The 16,512-nt window shown below is 41.8% G+C and overlaps 2 protein-coding genes across 2 annotated transcripts; one reads left to right on the top strand and one right to left on the bottom strand.

Moving 5' to 3' along the window:
* Positions 1 to 5,465: 5,465 nt before the first annotated feature.
* xrra1 (X-ray radiation resistance associated 1) lies at positions 5,466 to 13,196 on the bottom strand. The gene is made up of 17 exons (XM_061086591.1): positions 13,033 to 13,196; positions 12,159 to 12,307; positions 11,976 to 12,047; positions 11,816 to 11,888; positions 11,633 to 11,730; positions 11,008 to 11,141; positions 9,692 to 9,796; positions 9,213 to 9,328; positions 9,055 to 9,107; positions 8,892 to 8,969; positions 8,718 to 8,811; positions 8,507 to 8,625; positions 8,271 to 8,408; positions 7,664 to 7,793; positions 7,421 to 7,536; positions 7,187 to 7,292; positions 5,466 to 6,287 (listed from the first exon to the last, which is right to left on the bottom strand). The coding sequence occupies exons 1-17, from the start codon at positions 13,121 to 13,123 to the stop codon at positions 6,103 to 6,105; spliced, it is 1,857 nt and encodes a 618-aa protein (XP_060942574.1). The 5' UTR covers positions 13,124 to 13,196; the 3' UTR covers positions 5,466 to 6,102.
* A 142-nt stretch (positions 13,197 to 13,338) lies between these two features.
* On the top strand, positions 13,339 to 16,512 carry neu3.1 (sialidase 3 (membrane sialidase), tandem duplicate 1). The gene is made up of 4 exons (XM_061086590.1): positions 13,339 to 13,386; positions 13,642 to 13,838; positions 14,013 to 14,245; positions 14,354 to 16,512. The coding sequence occupies exons 3-4, from the start codon at positions 14,021 to 14,023 to the stop codon at positions 15,359 to 15,361; spliced, it is 1,233 nt and encodes a 410-aa protein (XP_060942573.1). The 5' UTR covers positions 13,339 to 13,386; positions 13,642 to 13,838; positions 14,013 to 14,020; the 3' UTR covers positions 15,362 to 16,512.

Below are 16,512 nucleotides of genomic sequence, written 5' to 3'. Positions count from 1 at the left end.
GTCTTAGCAAAAAGCTGCAAAAATTCACTGGTTATCAAACAGCAAAACTAGCTAGCAGCTAAAGAGACAGATATTTGTGTCAGGAGTTGGTGGAGACCAAAATGGAGCTAAAAGAGAGAGAATATTGGATATTGGTCTTTATCTTCTGGATGTTTGACTGGCAACTTGACATTCACAAAACAATATATTGCTTTTCCCCAAAATGCGATTAATTGCAAAAATGGAAGGGCAATTTCCAAATAAGTGTGTGTCCCTCTCTTCTCTGTGAGAGGTTTCTCCAATTCTCCAAATCACAACATGATCAAAAACATATCTTCCGTTAAATGTTTGGCTTGCTGTGGTAGGGATTATGCCAGTGTAAACACGGTTTGTGGTGATGGATCTAAAAGTAGGTCAAGAAACTGGACAACATCTGTATTTCCAAAAACGTAAGAGAAAAGGAAGAAGCCTGAACGATACTTACTAAGTGGTTAGGTTTCACTGAAAACACATTTATACGTTCACATAACATCCCAGTAGTCAAATAACCTGCTTGTGGAAAGGTTTGTTGACGTTTTTTGTCCACAGGCCCGTTTGATCAACAGGTGTCAAGTTCTCCCTGTGGTTCCCATGACTCAGTCGGTGTGCTGAGCGGGTGCGTCGGAACAATATCGCTTCCCTCCTCTGTGAACTCCCGATGTGCTCCCTCCGTCCCCGTCCACAATGACTCATTGTGTTTCTTTCACACTTTGCAGCCAGACAGCTCTGTCCGTCTCTCCCCGAGGGCATGAAACAATATTTTGAAACAAACGCGCTTCCCCCCCTGCACGCCTTCATTACTCAAATATTTTTGTGTACGCTGCCGAACCTGACAGTTTACAACAGCCTTAGTTGTCCAAAGTGGTCCGTTCCAGTCAAAAGGGCTCAAAGGAGGGGTGTTCTACTTCCCTCCTGCCAACATAAATTAGTGATTAACATTTTCACGTGGTCAGTTTCCCATGCAGGTCGTTAAAATGATGGATATTAAATGTTCTTTTTTTTTTATTTTTGAACTAACAATGTTGTATCTGGCTGTGCATTTTTTTTACAATTGTCATTTTATTAAAATGGAATTTCCTCTGTGTCCACATTTTTAAATTCGTCTCACGGGCCAATTGAGCTATGCATGCTTACTCTTGGCTCTGGCAATTGGAACAGCTGGGGGCAGTCAGTAGGTATAAATCAAGCAGCCGCTCGGCTCTCTGTGCATGTGCACTCCACCCTGCTGCCACTGTAGCACGGATTCAGTCCGAAGTGAAGAAAATGTCAAAGGGTCACGACCCAGCTCAGGATGGGAGGCACCTCTCGGCCATTATTATGATATTAACAACTCTCTTTTGCTTTTCTCCCGCCTCTGCATGTCAAGTTCTTTGTGACTGGGTCAGGGAACACCGATCAGTTCATGCAAGACAAGGAAAAGACCTTGAAATGGTTCTTTTTGCTGCTTTCATCTCTGTGTTGTGTTACGTTATTTAGTGAAACATTAAGTTAAATAATTACAGAGTTGTAAAAAGTATCATTAGTGTTCATGATTCAACACAGAAAAATGTAATTTACTTCTTTTTCACTTGGCAAAAACGCATGACATCTGATTCTCTGATGTAAAATTGGACAGAATTCGATAAGATTCTTGGGACAACATCTGCAACCACTGCAGTGGAACTATCACACATACTCCACATTTGAAGATACTGAATCGATTTATGCATGCTACAGAAAAGACTCTGAAATGAACCCGAATCATTTTATTTAAGCTTTCCAGTGAACACAATCTTTTTGGGGCCGAACTTATTTTTTAAAGACGGAACCGAGCATCCTCATCTGCTGCAGCGAGAGGTTCCTCGCCACATGTGTACATTGTTTGTGAACAACTGAAGCATTACAAATCAATCAGGCAGCCTTTCGGTTCAAAGCGAGCCAAGTTGTGTTAAGTTAATTAAGTCTGATAGACGTGTTTGCTTTCATAGCTGATTAAGGTGCTCGGCGGAACCCCTGAGTTTATACTTCATCAAAATGCTTCCACAATCTATCAAAGGCTCTGTTTTTTTACACCCTCGCCCCCTCATTAATTAAGTTGGCCCTGATCACTTTAGCCGGCGGCTGGCCGCTCGCCAGGAAAACATGGACAATACCGGGGGTACGTGTCACAAGCACTTTGGTCTTCGTCCCCTCATCCCGAGCGGTTCGGCTGAAAGGTGAAAATTTGAAACACTTGCTTGTGATGACTGTAAGCTACTAACGACAGACCACAGTGAGGTGTTTTGTTTCGCAGAGTAAAATAGGACCTGCAACTACTTTACAGCTATAATCTGTAATTATTAATAATGACCTGTTTTCAGATGTCAGCCAGAGTATCCGAGGGCCCGTCCAGGATAACATGATAATTGTGTTACAGTTCAATTGTCCATCAAAGGAAATAATGAATAGGTCCAGTCTGCAGTGAACTCATTTGGCACTGGAGTAATGAGGAGTGTTCATGAGGTATTCAGGCCTGTTCTTCCTGAGCCAAATCTGGTGTCTGAATCTCCACAGGGTTATTCTCAAAGCTTAACTGTTGGCCCTCAACGCGAGAGTCAAACAAATCTTACCCAAACATTTCTCAGGCTTGATTTCGGTGATGACTGCTCCAGATGTGAACTTGCACCGCCTTCAAATATACATGATAAAAAACATACACAGGAAATGTGTATAAACAACGAACCTGGCTAACACAGGTCTGACATAGTCCACTGATGCTTTTCCTCATCCTGTCTTTTGTTATTTTGGCTTTTGGACTCAGTGCTGCCAGACTCCGTCATATCACAGCGAGGATAAAATGTGTTTTCACTTAATAACTCACCTCATCAGTTCTTCATGATACGAGCAAAGGAGGTTAAAGAGGAAAAGCACAACTGAGCCTTTTTGTTTGTCCGTTTATTCTGTGTTCATTAACGGGTCCAATAAAAATAATGAAGAGACATGGGTTTCTATTGGCTTCACTCTGAAACATGAAGTAACTGTAGCTTCGTGCTTTATAAAAATAACACTTCTGGAGTAATTTCCCATATCTGGAGGACATGTGTGTCGATTGTGTAATTATGTTCAAAGTAGAAGTGATTTTTCACATTAGTGGACTGTTTTCACTTGTTTAACATGCACGCCTCCATGAGGTCAGTGAGTGTAAATCACCAGGATCAGCAGGGCAGAAAGCAAAGGTGATGTTTACAGAGCAGACAAAGACATAATGCCTTGGCTGAGATAAGGAACAAAAAGCCCTTAAAGAGAACAATTTGAGACACGAAGTTAGTCATTTACTGGCTATACGGAATAATGTTATCTAACTAAAACCAGCAGATATATAGTGATATAACAGAACCATGTATCCTGTGGTGCTGGATGGAGCTGGGAAAAATAAACATTGATGATGTCATTGTGATGTCATCAGGGTTACCCTGGCTCAGTGTGAGACGAGACAAATTCATAACAGAAAGCCTGGGACCTGGGGTGTGGAGTGTTGATACTACATGCACCAGACAGGGAGGTTCTGATGAGAGACACGATCAGGTTGCAATGTGGGAAAATCCAGAAGTATCCAATGTTTTTAAAAGTTGAACTACGGATTAAAAATCAGGATTATTTAAAAATATATCTCTCTAGCACTTGATGTACGACACAAAATCAGTTGCTCAGTTTGATGATTTTTTATGGTGTTTTGCTCTTGATGATGATGATTTTTTTCTCACCATCAAGGAAACACAACTGTTAACACAGGTTTTGTGTGATTATAATATAAAAAAATTAAAGATGTATAACACACTTCTGACTGCTGTATAATTGTTTTATAAATTTTTACATAAATAAGTAAATTAAACTCATCTCACTGACCACGGACTGTATATACAAATGGACAGTGCCGTGTTGGCCATTTGGAGCCAGAGTTAGCATCAGTAGCGAGGTCCCGCCCAAACAAACACTCGACAAATAGCGAGTCAGTCTCAGCTGTCAATCATGAGGTTTCGCTGTGTTTTTAAAGCATGAAATAACTTATTAAAACCAGACTTAATGATACCTTTAATAAGAGAAACCATCTTTGAGAAAATACATTTGGGTGTATTTTGACTTTTAGGTTTAGTCCATGCTCCATCCGCTAACATGGAGGAGCCAGGGTTTATGACCCATACTGCAGCCAGCCACCAGGTGGCTATTAAGATGCTTTGGCTTCACTTTTGGGAAAAGTCATGTCGTCCATCTTCAAAAACAGTAGCGTCCATGTTGTTGACAGATTGAAGCATTTGATTGTGCAGCCTACAGATCACCTAATCAGATTCCTAAGGGAATGTCAAGTTGTCCATTGCCTTTATACTTTCAATTCTGACCGAGAAAGGTAGTGGTGAGAGAATGAGATGAGAACTAATGCTTGCAGGCCCTTAAAAAGATAATGCTAGATAGGAGCTGGGGGCTAAGGGGATTTTATTAGTCAATGGTGCTAATTTGTAGTTTATCTAAAACGTTGATATAAGCTAACATATAAACTTATTATAATATCATGAACATTGGCATCTGAGAAATAACGGTTTCTGATTCGTTACTCAGGAGTCTTGTGAGGCCACATTCTCGCCTTGAACAGTCTGCACAAAAGAGGTTAGAGATGAGGTCAGTGAGTGCCTTCTGTCTGCATGGATTACATTAGTGGTTACTCTGACTGATCATTGTTAGTGGAAAAACCAACATGTACAACAAACTCTTTCACAACGTCGGTATAATGCCAGCATGAAAACGCTGCACTCATGCAACGTGTGAGTGCTTCAAGAACGAATCATTATCACTTCACAATCACAGCTTTGAACGCAGCTTTCCTGTCAGAAGTTAATTCGTACCAGGACTCACTGGCTGGAGGACAGCCTCCAACTAAATTCTCTGAAGGCCTTTACTTGAGTTTCACTAGAGTCTGGGTAGAGCAGTAAAAGTATCGTGGTTAACAGAAAAAAAACTCAGACACAGACTGACGGCCAGGTGTTTGCCCACTGAGAGTTTCCAGGACCTGAATGTCTTCACCAGAGTGAAATACCTCTTTTACATGTTGCTGTGACTTTATGTTTATTTCTTCTTTTGGATTTTCTGTACTGATTTTCAAATTGCATTACAACCAAATAACTGCTTTCAGTTGTGCTTGTGTCATTATACAAATAGCCAGTTTCATTTTGGTCGGTTATTGTAATAATTCGAAACAAAATATTTGATATTGGGTCTTCACTGTCGATGAGAAGTAGTCTTATAAATTCTAAATTAAAAGGTAATATACCTGAACATTTTTAGATATTAAATTAATATCATGGTTTAAATGACGTTTGAAATTAAATGAAAATATAAATTTTAATTATTTCAAAATAAAACCTGAATTATGTCACTGGTTGACAAGGCCCACAGATTCCATTGGATACATTATACAATAGGCAATGCATCTTTTATTTACCATAATAAAGTGGAATAGCGCATGACAGCATCTTCACGGCACCTATTGATTTATTTCACCTGGGCTGAACTCGCATTCCACATCTGCGAGCGGCGCCGAAGACAAATAATTGGAATCATATGAAGGACCGAGGCATGAAATCAAACGAGGAATGAACAACGAAAACAAACATTGAAACATGACTCCAAATGAAAAAAGAAACATTGAGCTTGTTGGAACGTCATGTATAACAGATCAACCAGTGCTGTAATAAGACATGATCGTGTGAGCTGTAAATCTCACTGAGCTGCTGAGGTCTGCTCACAAATGACAAACAACTGCTCGACTCATTGCTCTGGCTCCTGCCTGATGGAAATGAAATAATGACGAACATATATGAATCATTCGTTATATATGTCCGATACCTATGAAGCCAAATACCTAATAACAAACCAGGAGATATGAGATAGTTAATCTATTGACTACCTTTATCTGGCAGAGTATAAATATTTTCCAGATGGTTTTTAAACATTTTACATGCTACATGCCTGTCATAGTATTAATGAGATGGAGATTTCAGTTCCTCACACACCAGGTCTACACCGCCATCAGCAAAGCAGGAAGAAAAGTGCATCTAAACATCTAAACATGAATTAGATCGTCTGACCAGGCGGAGGTGGAGCTTCATGAAGGTCTTTGTTTCTGTCAGACTCAACACTGGCTAGTTGTTCAATGCTTTTCTTGTGCAGCATCTTGTACTTTGTCTCCATGTCCCTCAGCAGGGATATAACCTCCTTATGTTCTTGCTTGTTCACACGTGTGCCGTGTATGGCATCGCCTGTGTGGAGAAAAATGAGAATTATCCACCCTGCGGTTGTATGTCTCATCCAATGAGTGCAGTTTCAGTCTAGATATTTTTTTTTTAGACTCATATGAGGTCACTGTGACCTTTGACCCCTGAAATCAAATCATTTAAAGGTTCAGTGTGTGGAATTTAGTGACATCTAGTGGTGAGGTTTCATGTTGCAACTGAATACTCCTCACCTCACCCTCCCCTCCCAAACATGAACGAGAACCTGTAGTAGCCTTCAGTTGTCATAGAAACTCAGAAGGTGTTTAGTTTGTCCTGTTTGAGCAACTTTAAAAAACATGGAGGCCCTTTTCCCTGTATGAATAAAAGTATAAAGGGCCAATTTTAGGGTATAGAAAACAACAATCCTTACAATTTAGATGAAACACACTAGTGAAAACATCACTAGGATTATTTTATATTTAATTTAAGCTAATAGATCCTTTTCACCTAAATCTTACACATTGATCCTATAATATTTGATTCCAAGTGAAAACTGGTCTAAATTCAAAGAAATTCCATTAAGGCAGACTTGAGATGTTATGTTCAAGAGGCTAAAAAAATGTGTGTGCCCTTGACCTTTGACCACCAAGTTCTAACTTGTTTATCCATGACTCTAAGTGAACATTTGAACCAAATTTGTGAGGTCACAGTGACCTTGACCTTTGACCAGCAAAACCAAAATCAATTCATCCTCGTGTCCAAATGAACTTTGGACCAGATTTGGAGAAATTCCCTCAAGTTATTCTTGGGGAATCAGGTTCAGAGGAACTTATTCCCTCCGGCCACGAACTATCGCTGACACGGAGCCATAAACATAAAGAAAGAAAGAAAGGCGTTGATTCATGAAAGGTCAACTCAGGGGGATGTATCGGAAATGTTCTTACTCAGGGCGAGTTCTCTTATCGTTGTACTCTCTCTGATTTCCTTGAGCATTTCATCCACCCTCTCTGCCGGCTGCTTCGCCGGTCTCAGAGGTGGAAGATCTTTTATCTGTGTACAGAAATGTTATTTTTTAAAGTCACACTGGTCCAAACATCTCCTTGTTATTTACAGTTGTTGTTGCAATTTGACGGCAACATTAATCGAAAGGGAATTTTTGTGAAGCACAAATATCAAACCTTTCTCTCTTTCTCTCTGTGTGGCATCTGGATGCTATCAGATTTTGGTTTTGAGTCTCCGTAAACATTGAGAGTCTTCAGTGTGTGTTCCAGCATCCGAACAGCTGTTTGAATTCCTGTTGACAGAAAAAAAAGCATGAATCTTCCTCTTCACTGTGGAGCCGTTGTATGGTCAACCCCCTCAGGGCTTGATGAACATGTACAGAAAATAAACAGCTGCAGGTGACACTACTCAGGCCTCACCAACGGGCTCCACCACACCGGGGTTTGGTTTCGCGTCCATCAACGTTTGGCAATGGAGGAATTTTTCAGGAACGGCGGCGTCCTCGTGCTCTGTCGTCTCTTTTTCATCAGATTCAGAAACGTCTGCTGCCTGATTTTGAAATAACATTCAGTAAAGACACAAAGAAAGTGGAAACCACATAACACACATACTTTGCGACAATGGGTGCTCCCTGTTTGTTTATCTTGAGCTCGCTATTGTGTGCGTGAGAGGAAACAATCAAACTAATATAAATCTAAGCAGTAGAGGATCTTAAAGGCTTACTGAATTGAGAGGACTCCCCCATCCCCCATTTATTTCTCTTCATCTGTCTGTCTGTCTCTCTCTCTCTCTCTCTTGCGTTTTCTGTTCTTCCCCTCCATGACCTGGTTCGTCTGGATTTTGTTTTATCGTGTTTTTTCAATCACTGCTAGGCTCTTTGGTTTCACTGTTTCTATGTTTATATCCGATTTAAACGGCTATATGAAATGAGAAATTGTGAAGGCGCTTCTCTAACATGCATTGCTGTATAATTCATATTTCATATAGGAGTAATGTGAAAATCAATGCCAGCGGACATGAACATACCTGAGTGACAAAGAAGTCAGTGTTTCCTGTGAAGGGGCCGTCTTCGTTGTTCTTCCCCTCACACTCCGGCGTTTTCTTTACAGTTTCCTCGTCCATCAGAAAGTGTTTCTTTGACGCCTTTGGGATTCTTTCTTCCACCTGCGATACCAGAATGTCCAAAAAGATGCATTTTAAAATAACTGTTCAACTTTCATACTGTGATTGAGACAGTATTCACTATGCAGAACATGTCCAACCTTCCATTTTGGATCAGTGGACAATTTCAACGGCATCTTCTCAGCTTTGCGTGTCTCTTTACGCTTAAGTGTTATCCCCAGTCTCTCCTGGAGGTAGTAGGTCAGTAAGGGAGGATCTCCTGTGTCAAGACAAAGACATGGAGGAGATTTTAGCGATTCAAAATCAGAAACAACTTCTTTTTAAATAAATTTGTCGATAGAGGAGAGTTACCACTTCTGTGTGTGGTCAGGGGGTTGGAGTGAATATCGATTTCACGCAGCATGGGGAATAAAGCGGCTGCCATCAGTGCTTCCTCCTCTGAAATCTGACAACAAAACACTGATGAGAGACATGAAATATTTATTTCTAAATTGTTGAGTGATTTATGTGAAATAGGAGATGCACTTTGTTGTCAGATAAATTGAGGAACTGAAGCTCTGGCAGTGGTAAACTGGATCCCTTGCAGAGCTCCTCCAGGTTTTCCTTGTGAAGGACCACACACAGGTTTTAAATGCAGGCTGTAAAAACATGATGAAACATCTCAAACACCAACTGCAGAATAAATTACCTGCGAGATTCTCTTGACAGATTCATCCTTGTTAGGGTCTGGCTCAGTGTGAGCTGCTTTGAAGAGAGTTTTTTCAGCAGATGTTGCAGAAACTCTGACACGCAGGCCGATTATTAAATCATTTACTTAATGACATCGAGCAGATTCTTAGCAATTACCAGGTTCGTCTTCCCCGGGTTCCTTTTCAGAAATGGATGCAGGTTCTAAAGACCCCGTTGGATGGACGTATGGGATTTCAGAAATGCGGTTCCCCTGTAGATTTAAATACTTTAACCTGTAAGTGACAATTGAAAAAAAAAATTCATATTTTTCAAATGGTTCTTCAGAGATTTTGTGTTGTATTTCCATTGCAACAGATGAATAGAAAAGATGAATAGACTAATTTGATGCAGCAAAGGCCAAAATATATTTTTAGACATATATATATATAAATATATATATGCCTCTGCACTGTACTTGTCACATGAACAAATCCACATAAAAAATAACACTGGATCCTACGACTCTCAAAATAAGTGTATTGGCAATACATTATAACTGATTTTAAAGGCCTAAGGTTTAGACTACAACTTGGTGCAATGTCGATTTAAGTCAGATTTGTTGACAGAAAATATGAAATATAAAACCACATAATGACCTTTTCAGGTTTCTGAGACTGTTGAAGACTCCAGAGGAAAGTTTGTTGTCATCAAGCATCAGAACTTCCAGAGCTTTGAACTGTGAGTCTTCTTCTGCAGCTGACCTGCACACAAAAAGAAAATAGTGACATTAAGCAACGTCTCAGAGTGTATTCATGAACATTAGCTAATAACCGGTAAAAGTAATAAATGATGCATTGAAGTAATTAAGTTACTTTAACATTATTGCATGTGTGTGTATTCCCTGCTTGACTTTATATACGAGGCTGTGGAGCAGGTGTATTATATGTCTTTATGTTTTCTTCACCAGGATCAGGAGAGAGTATCTGGAACATGTGTGCGCCACCTTCTGGTTAATTTGAAAACTGTTTTGAAAACAAATGCATCTTAAATTTTTTACCATTTTCTGTAATGAACTGTTTTGACATAAAGTAGAACTAATGCACTGATCAAGTAAAAAACATATTCCATAATAAATGTGCAATGCATAATAATAATGATTTATTTATAATACATACAAATGTAATAAAAAAATTGCCTATTGATGACTAGTGAATATGATTAGATAAAGAAAAAATTATGAAAAATGAAAATCATTATGTGATAAAAAAAGTTTGAATATATAACTATTCATTCTTGCTTATAAGACATAGTAAAACATATTGTTTCATGTGTGCTGCCTGCTTGAGATGTTTCATGTAGTAATATAATAAAGAAGCCTGGAGGCAGTGTCCGACCGTAGTTGGAGAATTCAATCATTTTGATGTGGAAAATATGTTTTCGTTGTGCCAGCTTCTCCGTGACTCATGTTAGAGTTTTTCAAAAATAGCTTTTCTGTGGAAAGTCGGCTTTTTTGTCAAACTACACAACGCAGTGATTGACAGAACTGACCCGTGTGTGAAGATGGGATAAAAAAAACAAGACAAGCCCACACATGCTAATTACCTCGATCTATGAGGTCGTGTTCTCACCTTTGTCTCTTGGTTGGAATGTTTGTTTGATCCTTTTTCTCTTTATTCTTCTAAGAGCCAGACAGACGTGTGGGACCGTCTGGCCCAGAAGGGGGTATGTGCTCGACTGCGTGCCATTCTAGTTTAATGAATCAATTTGTGATTTTGACATTTTCCCCAGATCAAATGAGCAAATACTGTTGAAAACAAAGTGGATTAATTTGTGTTAATGTTAATTTTTAGCTAAATTTACATAAAAATGTATCAAAGCAAAAATAGCTAATTGATTAACTGGTTGTCTGACCGTAGAGGAGTTTTTTTTAAGAAGTAATAAGAATGCTGTAAAGAAAAGTTAGTGTACTAACAGCTGAGTTGATACCAGATCAGGTGGAAGATGATGAAGCTGATTTCCAGTCAGATGAAGCACTTTAAGACGAGGAAGACGTCCAGCGGAAACAAAATCATCAGCTGACAAACTGTTGTAGGACAAATCCAAAACCTGAGGATTTCAATAAGTAACAAAGATAAACATAACCATGGAGGAGTTATAGTGACGAGCTCCCATGTTACACACTTATACATTTTCTCCATCGGCTCCTGATCTGTCCAGCACTAAAACAACTTAATCATGAATTTAGACCCTCCCTCCTTCGAGATTAAACTTGGTTCAATCATCAAACAGGCTTAAACTTTGAAATTATATTTTGAAATGCAGGATGTAGCGTCAGTAGAGATTTAATTAGCAGTACATGGTTCCTTTGTTTGTCACCAGATCAGAGAAAAGCTCTGAAGGAACTGGAGTTGTGAGAGAAGCTGAAAACGAGCAGAGGGAGCAGCGCAAAGAAAATTAAATCATGTTGGATGAAAGTAAAAGACTCTCCCGTTGTTGTTGGGATTGAAAAGGGAGGTCAAGTTGTGTATTAATGCAGTGATTATTCATCATACAAATATATAATGGTTAATTTGTATAGTCTCACTCAGTCATCTCACCTGGAGATGAGGGAAGTCAGAGGCATCAAACGTCATGTTGTGAATCCTGTTTACAGACAGATTGAGTTCTCGTAAAGACACGAAACTGCTGAAAGACCCTGTGGAGAAATGATTCAGGAAAATTTGACTCTTTTCCAAAAGAGGGTTTTACACAGGGTTTGCATGATGTATAAAAACAATCACCTAAAGACAGGAGGTTGACGGAGGCATCGATGTAAGCTACGCTATCGAACATCTTGAGATCTTCAGGCTTCACCTGAGCACATAGAGGAAAAAATATTTAGTCCATCTCACCCACAGACGCCCAAATAATTTGAACTAAAATGTGAAAAGTGTCTCTTACAGAATCCAGCTCCTGTTCACTGATGTGAACGGTGCACAGCTCAGAGGGTTTATTCACACAATGTAACCGCAGCTGCAAAGGAAAGGGAGATTTGTCATAATTTCAGATCTGCCTGAGGACAACTTATCCTGCTACATTTAGTCAAATAGGCAATTTTCACATTGGTAGAGTTCAGTGACTTACGAGGAACGGTCCGTTTAACGTGTGACCGTGAGGAGCGTCAGTCACTGCAGTGTTCACATGTTCTTTATAAGTGTCTTTAATCCGTCTGTGCACGTGACTGTAACTCTGCTCCTCTGCTTTGCTGTAAGCCACCAGCCAGTGTCCACCACCTGCAAGGGCAATAAAACTGAATAAATAATGTCAGCAGATGTTGTTCGGAGATAAAAAAAAAAAAATACAAACATTGATGATGTGCTTTTGCATTTTGTCTGTAAAACATGATAAAGTAGGGATCATAATTCAGATAGATTTTTTCAGATTGAGAGGCTGTGAAGCTAAAATATATTTTGGCCTTATCTCAGACAATTAACAAACGACCATAGATGTTCTGTCCTCAGTTAATCCACTTAAAGTGTCAAATACACAATGTATGGTATTGCTGCACAGACTATGACCAAAGCTAAGAATGCATATGATTCATTACACGTGTACTTGATCAGATGTTTACTGAAATTAACCATTTGTTGAAGTCTTCTCATATGAAATAATATGTTTGAATCCACAGTCTCCAGATTCTGCACATTATCAAACCCTTAAAGAAGTGATCTCCAGTGTCGGCCTAAACTGTGTTGAATTGAGAAACCCATGACTCTTTATTAATGCTGTGTATATGCACACACCTGATTTTTGGTGTCATATTGTAGGAAGATTTTCAACAACATGACTGACGACACAAAGGTTGTTGACTAACAGTGAGTCATTATTATTTTTAGTATACTAACCTGCAGGCCTACTCTTTTGTGACGGTGCCATTGTGCTGATATTTCCATGCAGCCTGACCATATAAACCAGTTATTTTGCATGCATTATCTCCTTTAAATGGAATCTGACCCACCGTCCTTCCTTCTATGGAGCAGTGACCGAGCAGGGAAACATTTGGTCGCATATCTCTGTCCGTCCTCCAGTTTACAGGACGCAGCAGTCATCTTGATTTCTCATCTAAATCCATTCATCTGGAGGAAAGGGGAAAAAAAACTTTTTATACGCTTGTTAGTTACGCTTCTCACGCGTTGAACAAACTGCTGCAGCGCCAATGTGGTGCTGCGTATCCTAGCAACAGCGCTCTGAATGAGGGTTTCCCCCTCCGGTCCGGCAGGGGGCGATGAAGCTGGGCACGGATTGTAAATGCTCAAAGATTGAACTCGATGATAAGATGATACACCGCCGAGCTAGCCTGGAACATTTAAGGGTATTTAACAGCTATTGTTACGTTTATCCTGCAGTTTTCCAGCACGCAACGCAAGTTTTTGTATATGATTATTAGTGAGAAAACGTTACGTCACACCGCTACTCGTTTAAACCGATTAGCTAGCTAGCGGTAACCACAGTGCACCGGGAGACTGGCTACTCGTTTCCTGTTTCAGCTAGCAGTTAGCTTGTCTGTTGTGATGTTAGCATCACAACGGGAAAAACACACAATTCAATATAATCTTCGTTGCTTCAGGCTACGTTGCTGGCCAGGTTTCGTCACGACCAACCAGGAAGTGCGTGCGAGTGTCCCTATCGCTCCAGCGCACGTCTCCACTTCCGGTGAACCCACAGCATCAGTGTCGTGAAAACCAAAGGTCTCTGGTTCAGCGTGAAACGAGACGCTGCGATGTCGTCCACGCACAAATCGACGGGGACGAGTGACAAGTGAAGGTAAGAGGCTTCGTCGCGGTCCACGCACCGTGCGTTACATCCGGTGTGTGTGTCTGTGCGGTCATGTGTCATGCATCACACAACTCCGAGCACCACTCTGGGCTTTTAAAGCCACAACAAGAGCACAACACACACACACGCCTGTCACAGATCCGGATCGTTGTCTGTCCCCAGGAGTCACCATGGGGAGCACGGCGTCGAAGAGTGGCAGCGTGGAGGAGCTGGCCAAAACAACTTTGTTCGAGAAGGAGCCCGGTGGGATCACGTACCGGATCCCGGCTCTCATCTATCTGAGGCACAGTCACACCTTCCTCGCCTTTGCAGAGAAGAGGTCCTCCCCCTGTGATCAGGACGCCAAGGTTCTAGTGATGAGAAGAGGGACGCGGAACGAGGACGGGACCCTTCAGGTTGGTGTCTGCACCTTTCATTAACCCCTTGGCTCTGAAACCCCCTCTGCAGGATCTGTGACCACCTTATCTCATGCTTGTCCCCTTTTTTCTTGTATCTTCCTCCAGTGGTCCCCCAGTCAGGAGCTGTCCACAGCGTTTCTACCCAGCCGCCGCACCATGAACCCTTGCCCGGTGTATGAGAAGAACGGCAAAATGTTGTTTTTGTTCTTCATCTGCGTGTGGGGCAACACCACGGAGAGGAGGCAGATCCTCACAGGTAAGAACCAGGCCCGCCTCTGCTGTGTCAGCAGCGGTGATGACGGGCAAACCTGGAGTCCAGCGAAAGACTTGACAGACAGTGTGGTCGGAGACACTATCCACAAGTGGGCCACGTTCGCCGTGGGTCCGGGTCACGGGGTCCAGCTGGAGAACGGGCGGCTGATCATCCCGGCCTACGCCTACTACATCTCTCACAGATGCTTCTCCATCCCCATTCCTTTCACAGTGTACCCACGTGCACTGTCCATTTACAGCGAGGACTTTGGACAGACGTGGCATATCGGTAAGATGCTCCAAAAGAAGTCGTGCGAGTGCGAAATGGCCGAGATCATAGACCACGAGGGCAGGAGTCACCTTTACTGCAACGCCCGTCACAACGGCGGTCACAGGTGCGAGGCGCTGAGCGAGAACAGCGGCTTGTATTTTGACAAGCCCCACACGGCGCCCGAGCTCGTGGAGCCGCCTACGGGTTGTCAGGGCAGCGTCATCGGGTTCCCGGCTCCAGAGTTTGTCCCGAACGACGACGCCGAGAGCAAAGCGTGCGGCACGTCCCTCCTGTCGCCCGACACGCAAACCTGGCTCCTCTTCATGCATCCCACCAACAAGTCCAGGAGAAGGGACATGGGCGTGTATCTGAACCGGTCCCCCCTGCACTCGTCGGGGTGGGACCGGCCCAGGATCTTCCACAGGGGACCCAGCGGCTACTCGGACCTGGCGTACAACGGAGACAAGGACCAGTTCTCGTGCCTGATGGAGTGCGGCAAAGAGAGCGAACTCGAGCAGATTGCCTTCATGTCGTTCACCCTTAATGATGTCATGCAGACCGGTGGTAAGAAAGGAAAGAAGCTGCATTGAATCGTGGTGGCTTTATATGTGTATTTAACTCAACAGAGCTCCCTGACATTCTCATGCAACCTTAAAAGTAAACACACGCACACACACATACGCACACACACACACACAGACACACACACACACCCTCCACAACTGAATATGCTGTGCAGCAACATTCGTCTGTGTTTACTGTTGTTCCACATTCTGGAGATGATAATGCATGACTCGTGTGTTTTGTTGTCTCCCCGTTTACATGAAAAAACGTAATTGAAGTCCTAATAGTGTTGATATGCAACCAACTGTACAAGGAAGGAGAAGGGGGGGGGGTGGTAGATTTCGAAGCATGCTGTGCCGGACTGTCCTTTTTTTTAAACAGACGATGTGTGTAGCATGTTTGCCGAGCACCTCATACCCAACTCTGCATCTTATTAAAGTGTCCGTATTCCTGAGCAGTGGAGAGAGTTTGCCTACCTCTTTTTATTTTCATATGAAGATCATTCGCGGGCCTTGTAAAGTCGAGTGAAGAGTTTTCTCCATGCTCAGTCTCTCCCTGAGACCCAGGGTACTCTGATTCACATTTGCCTTCGACTCCGCTCTCTGAACTCCAGCTGTGCCGCTGTCGCCTGTCAGCGCACAAACCTTTCCTGTGGGTCACAGAGAAGAAACATTTACTTCTTACCGGCCGCATCCAGCTAATGATCAATGAAGAGACCAACTAAACTGTACCAGCTTGTAACATAGCTGGTAGGAGAGTGATAGAGAGAGAGTTTAAGAACCTTCACCAAACGACTTCTGTCGACAGCATTTCGGCGACTTTTTACCTTCATTTTCCAGCAATGTTTTCTTATTCTTTTCCATTTTTCCAGCACATTTTGCATGGGTTTCCAAACGAGCACTATTGTATAATTTTTTATCAATTGCAGGATTATGACCAAGTACGATCAGCTGGCTCTGGGATGTCACTATTTACAAAAGGCACTAGGATTCTGCAAACATACAAAACCTTGTAATGAACAACTTTCAACATCCGTCTTTGCCCGATGTCGTGCGGCAAAATGGCTCGAGGCGACTCCGTGCTAGTTTCATTGTGTTTTTGTTGACTGTTGTGGAAAAGTGACAAAACCTGCATGAAACATGTATTTTAGTAGAAAAATAAAGGTAACCTGTGATCA

Source organism: Limanda limanda, chromosome 14 (assembly GCF_963576545.1).
Source record: "Limanda limanda chromosome 14, fLimLim1.1, whole genome shotgun sequence".
In the NCBI taxonomy this organism is placed as follows: domain Eukaryota; kingdom Metazoa; phylum Chordata; class Actinopteri; order Pleuronectiformes; family Pleuronectidae; genus Limanda; species Limanda limanda.
Note: the sequence above shows the minus strand (reverse complement) of the source record. Positions and strands in the feature narration are given on the sequence as shown.

What these genes read in the sequence shown, in the direction of transcription:
- neu3.1 (XM_061086590.1), top strand. Translation starts at nt 14,021, where the DNA reads ATGGGGAGCACGGCGTCGAAGAGTGGCAGCGTGGAGGAGCTGGCCAAA. An exon ending in ACGAGGACGGGACCCTTCAG is followed by an intron (nt 14,246 to 14,353) that starts GTTGGTGTCTGC and finishes ATCTTCCTCCAG; the next exon opens with TGGTCCCCCAGTCAGGAGCT.
- xrra1 (XM_061086591.1), bottom strand. Translation starts at nt 13,123, where the DNA reads ATGACTGCTGCGTCCTGTAAACTGGAGGACGGACAGAGATATGCGACC. An exon ending in AGTCTCAGAAACCTGAAAAG is followed by an intron (nt 9,329 to 9,691) that starts GTCATTATGTGG and finishes TGTCACTTACAG; the next exon opens with GTTAAAGTATTTAAATCTAC. An exon ending in ACCCGGGGAAGACGAACCTG is followed by an intron (nt 9,108 to 9,212) that starts GTAATTGCTAAG and finishes TCTTCAAAGCAG; the next exon opens with CTCACACTGAGCCAGACCCT.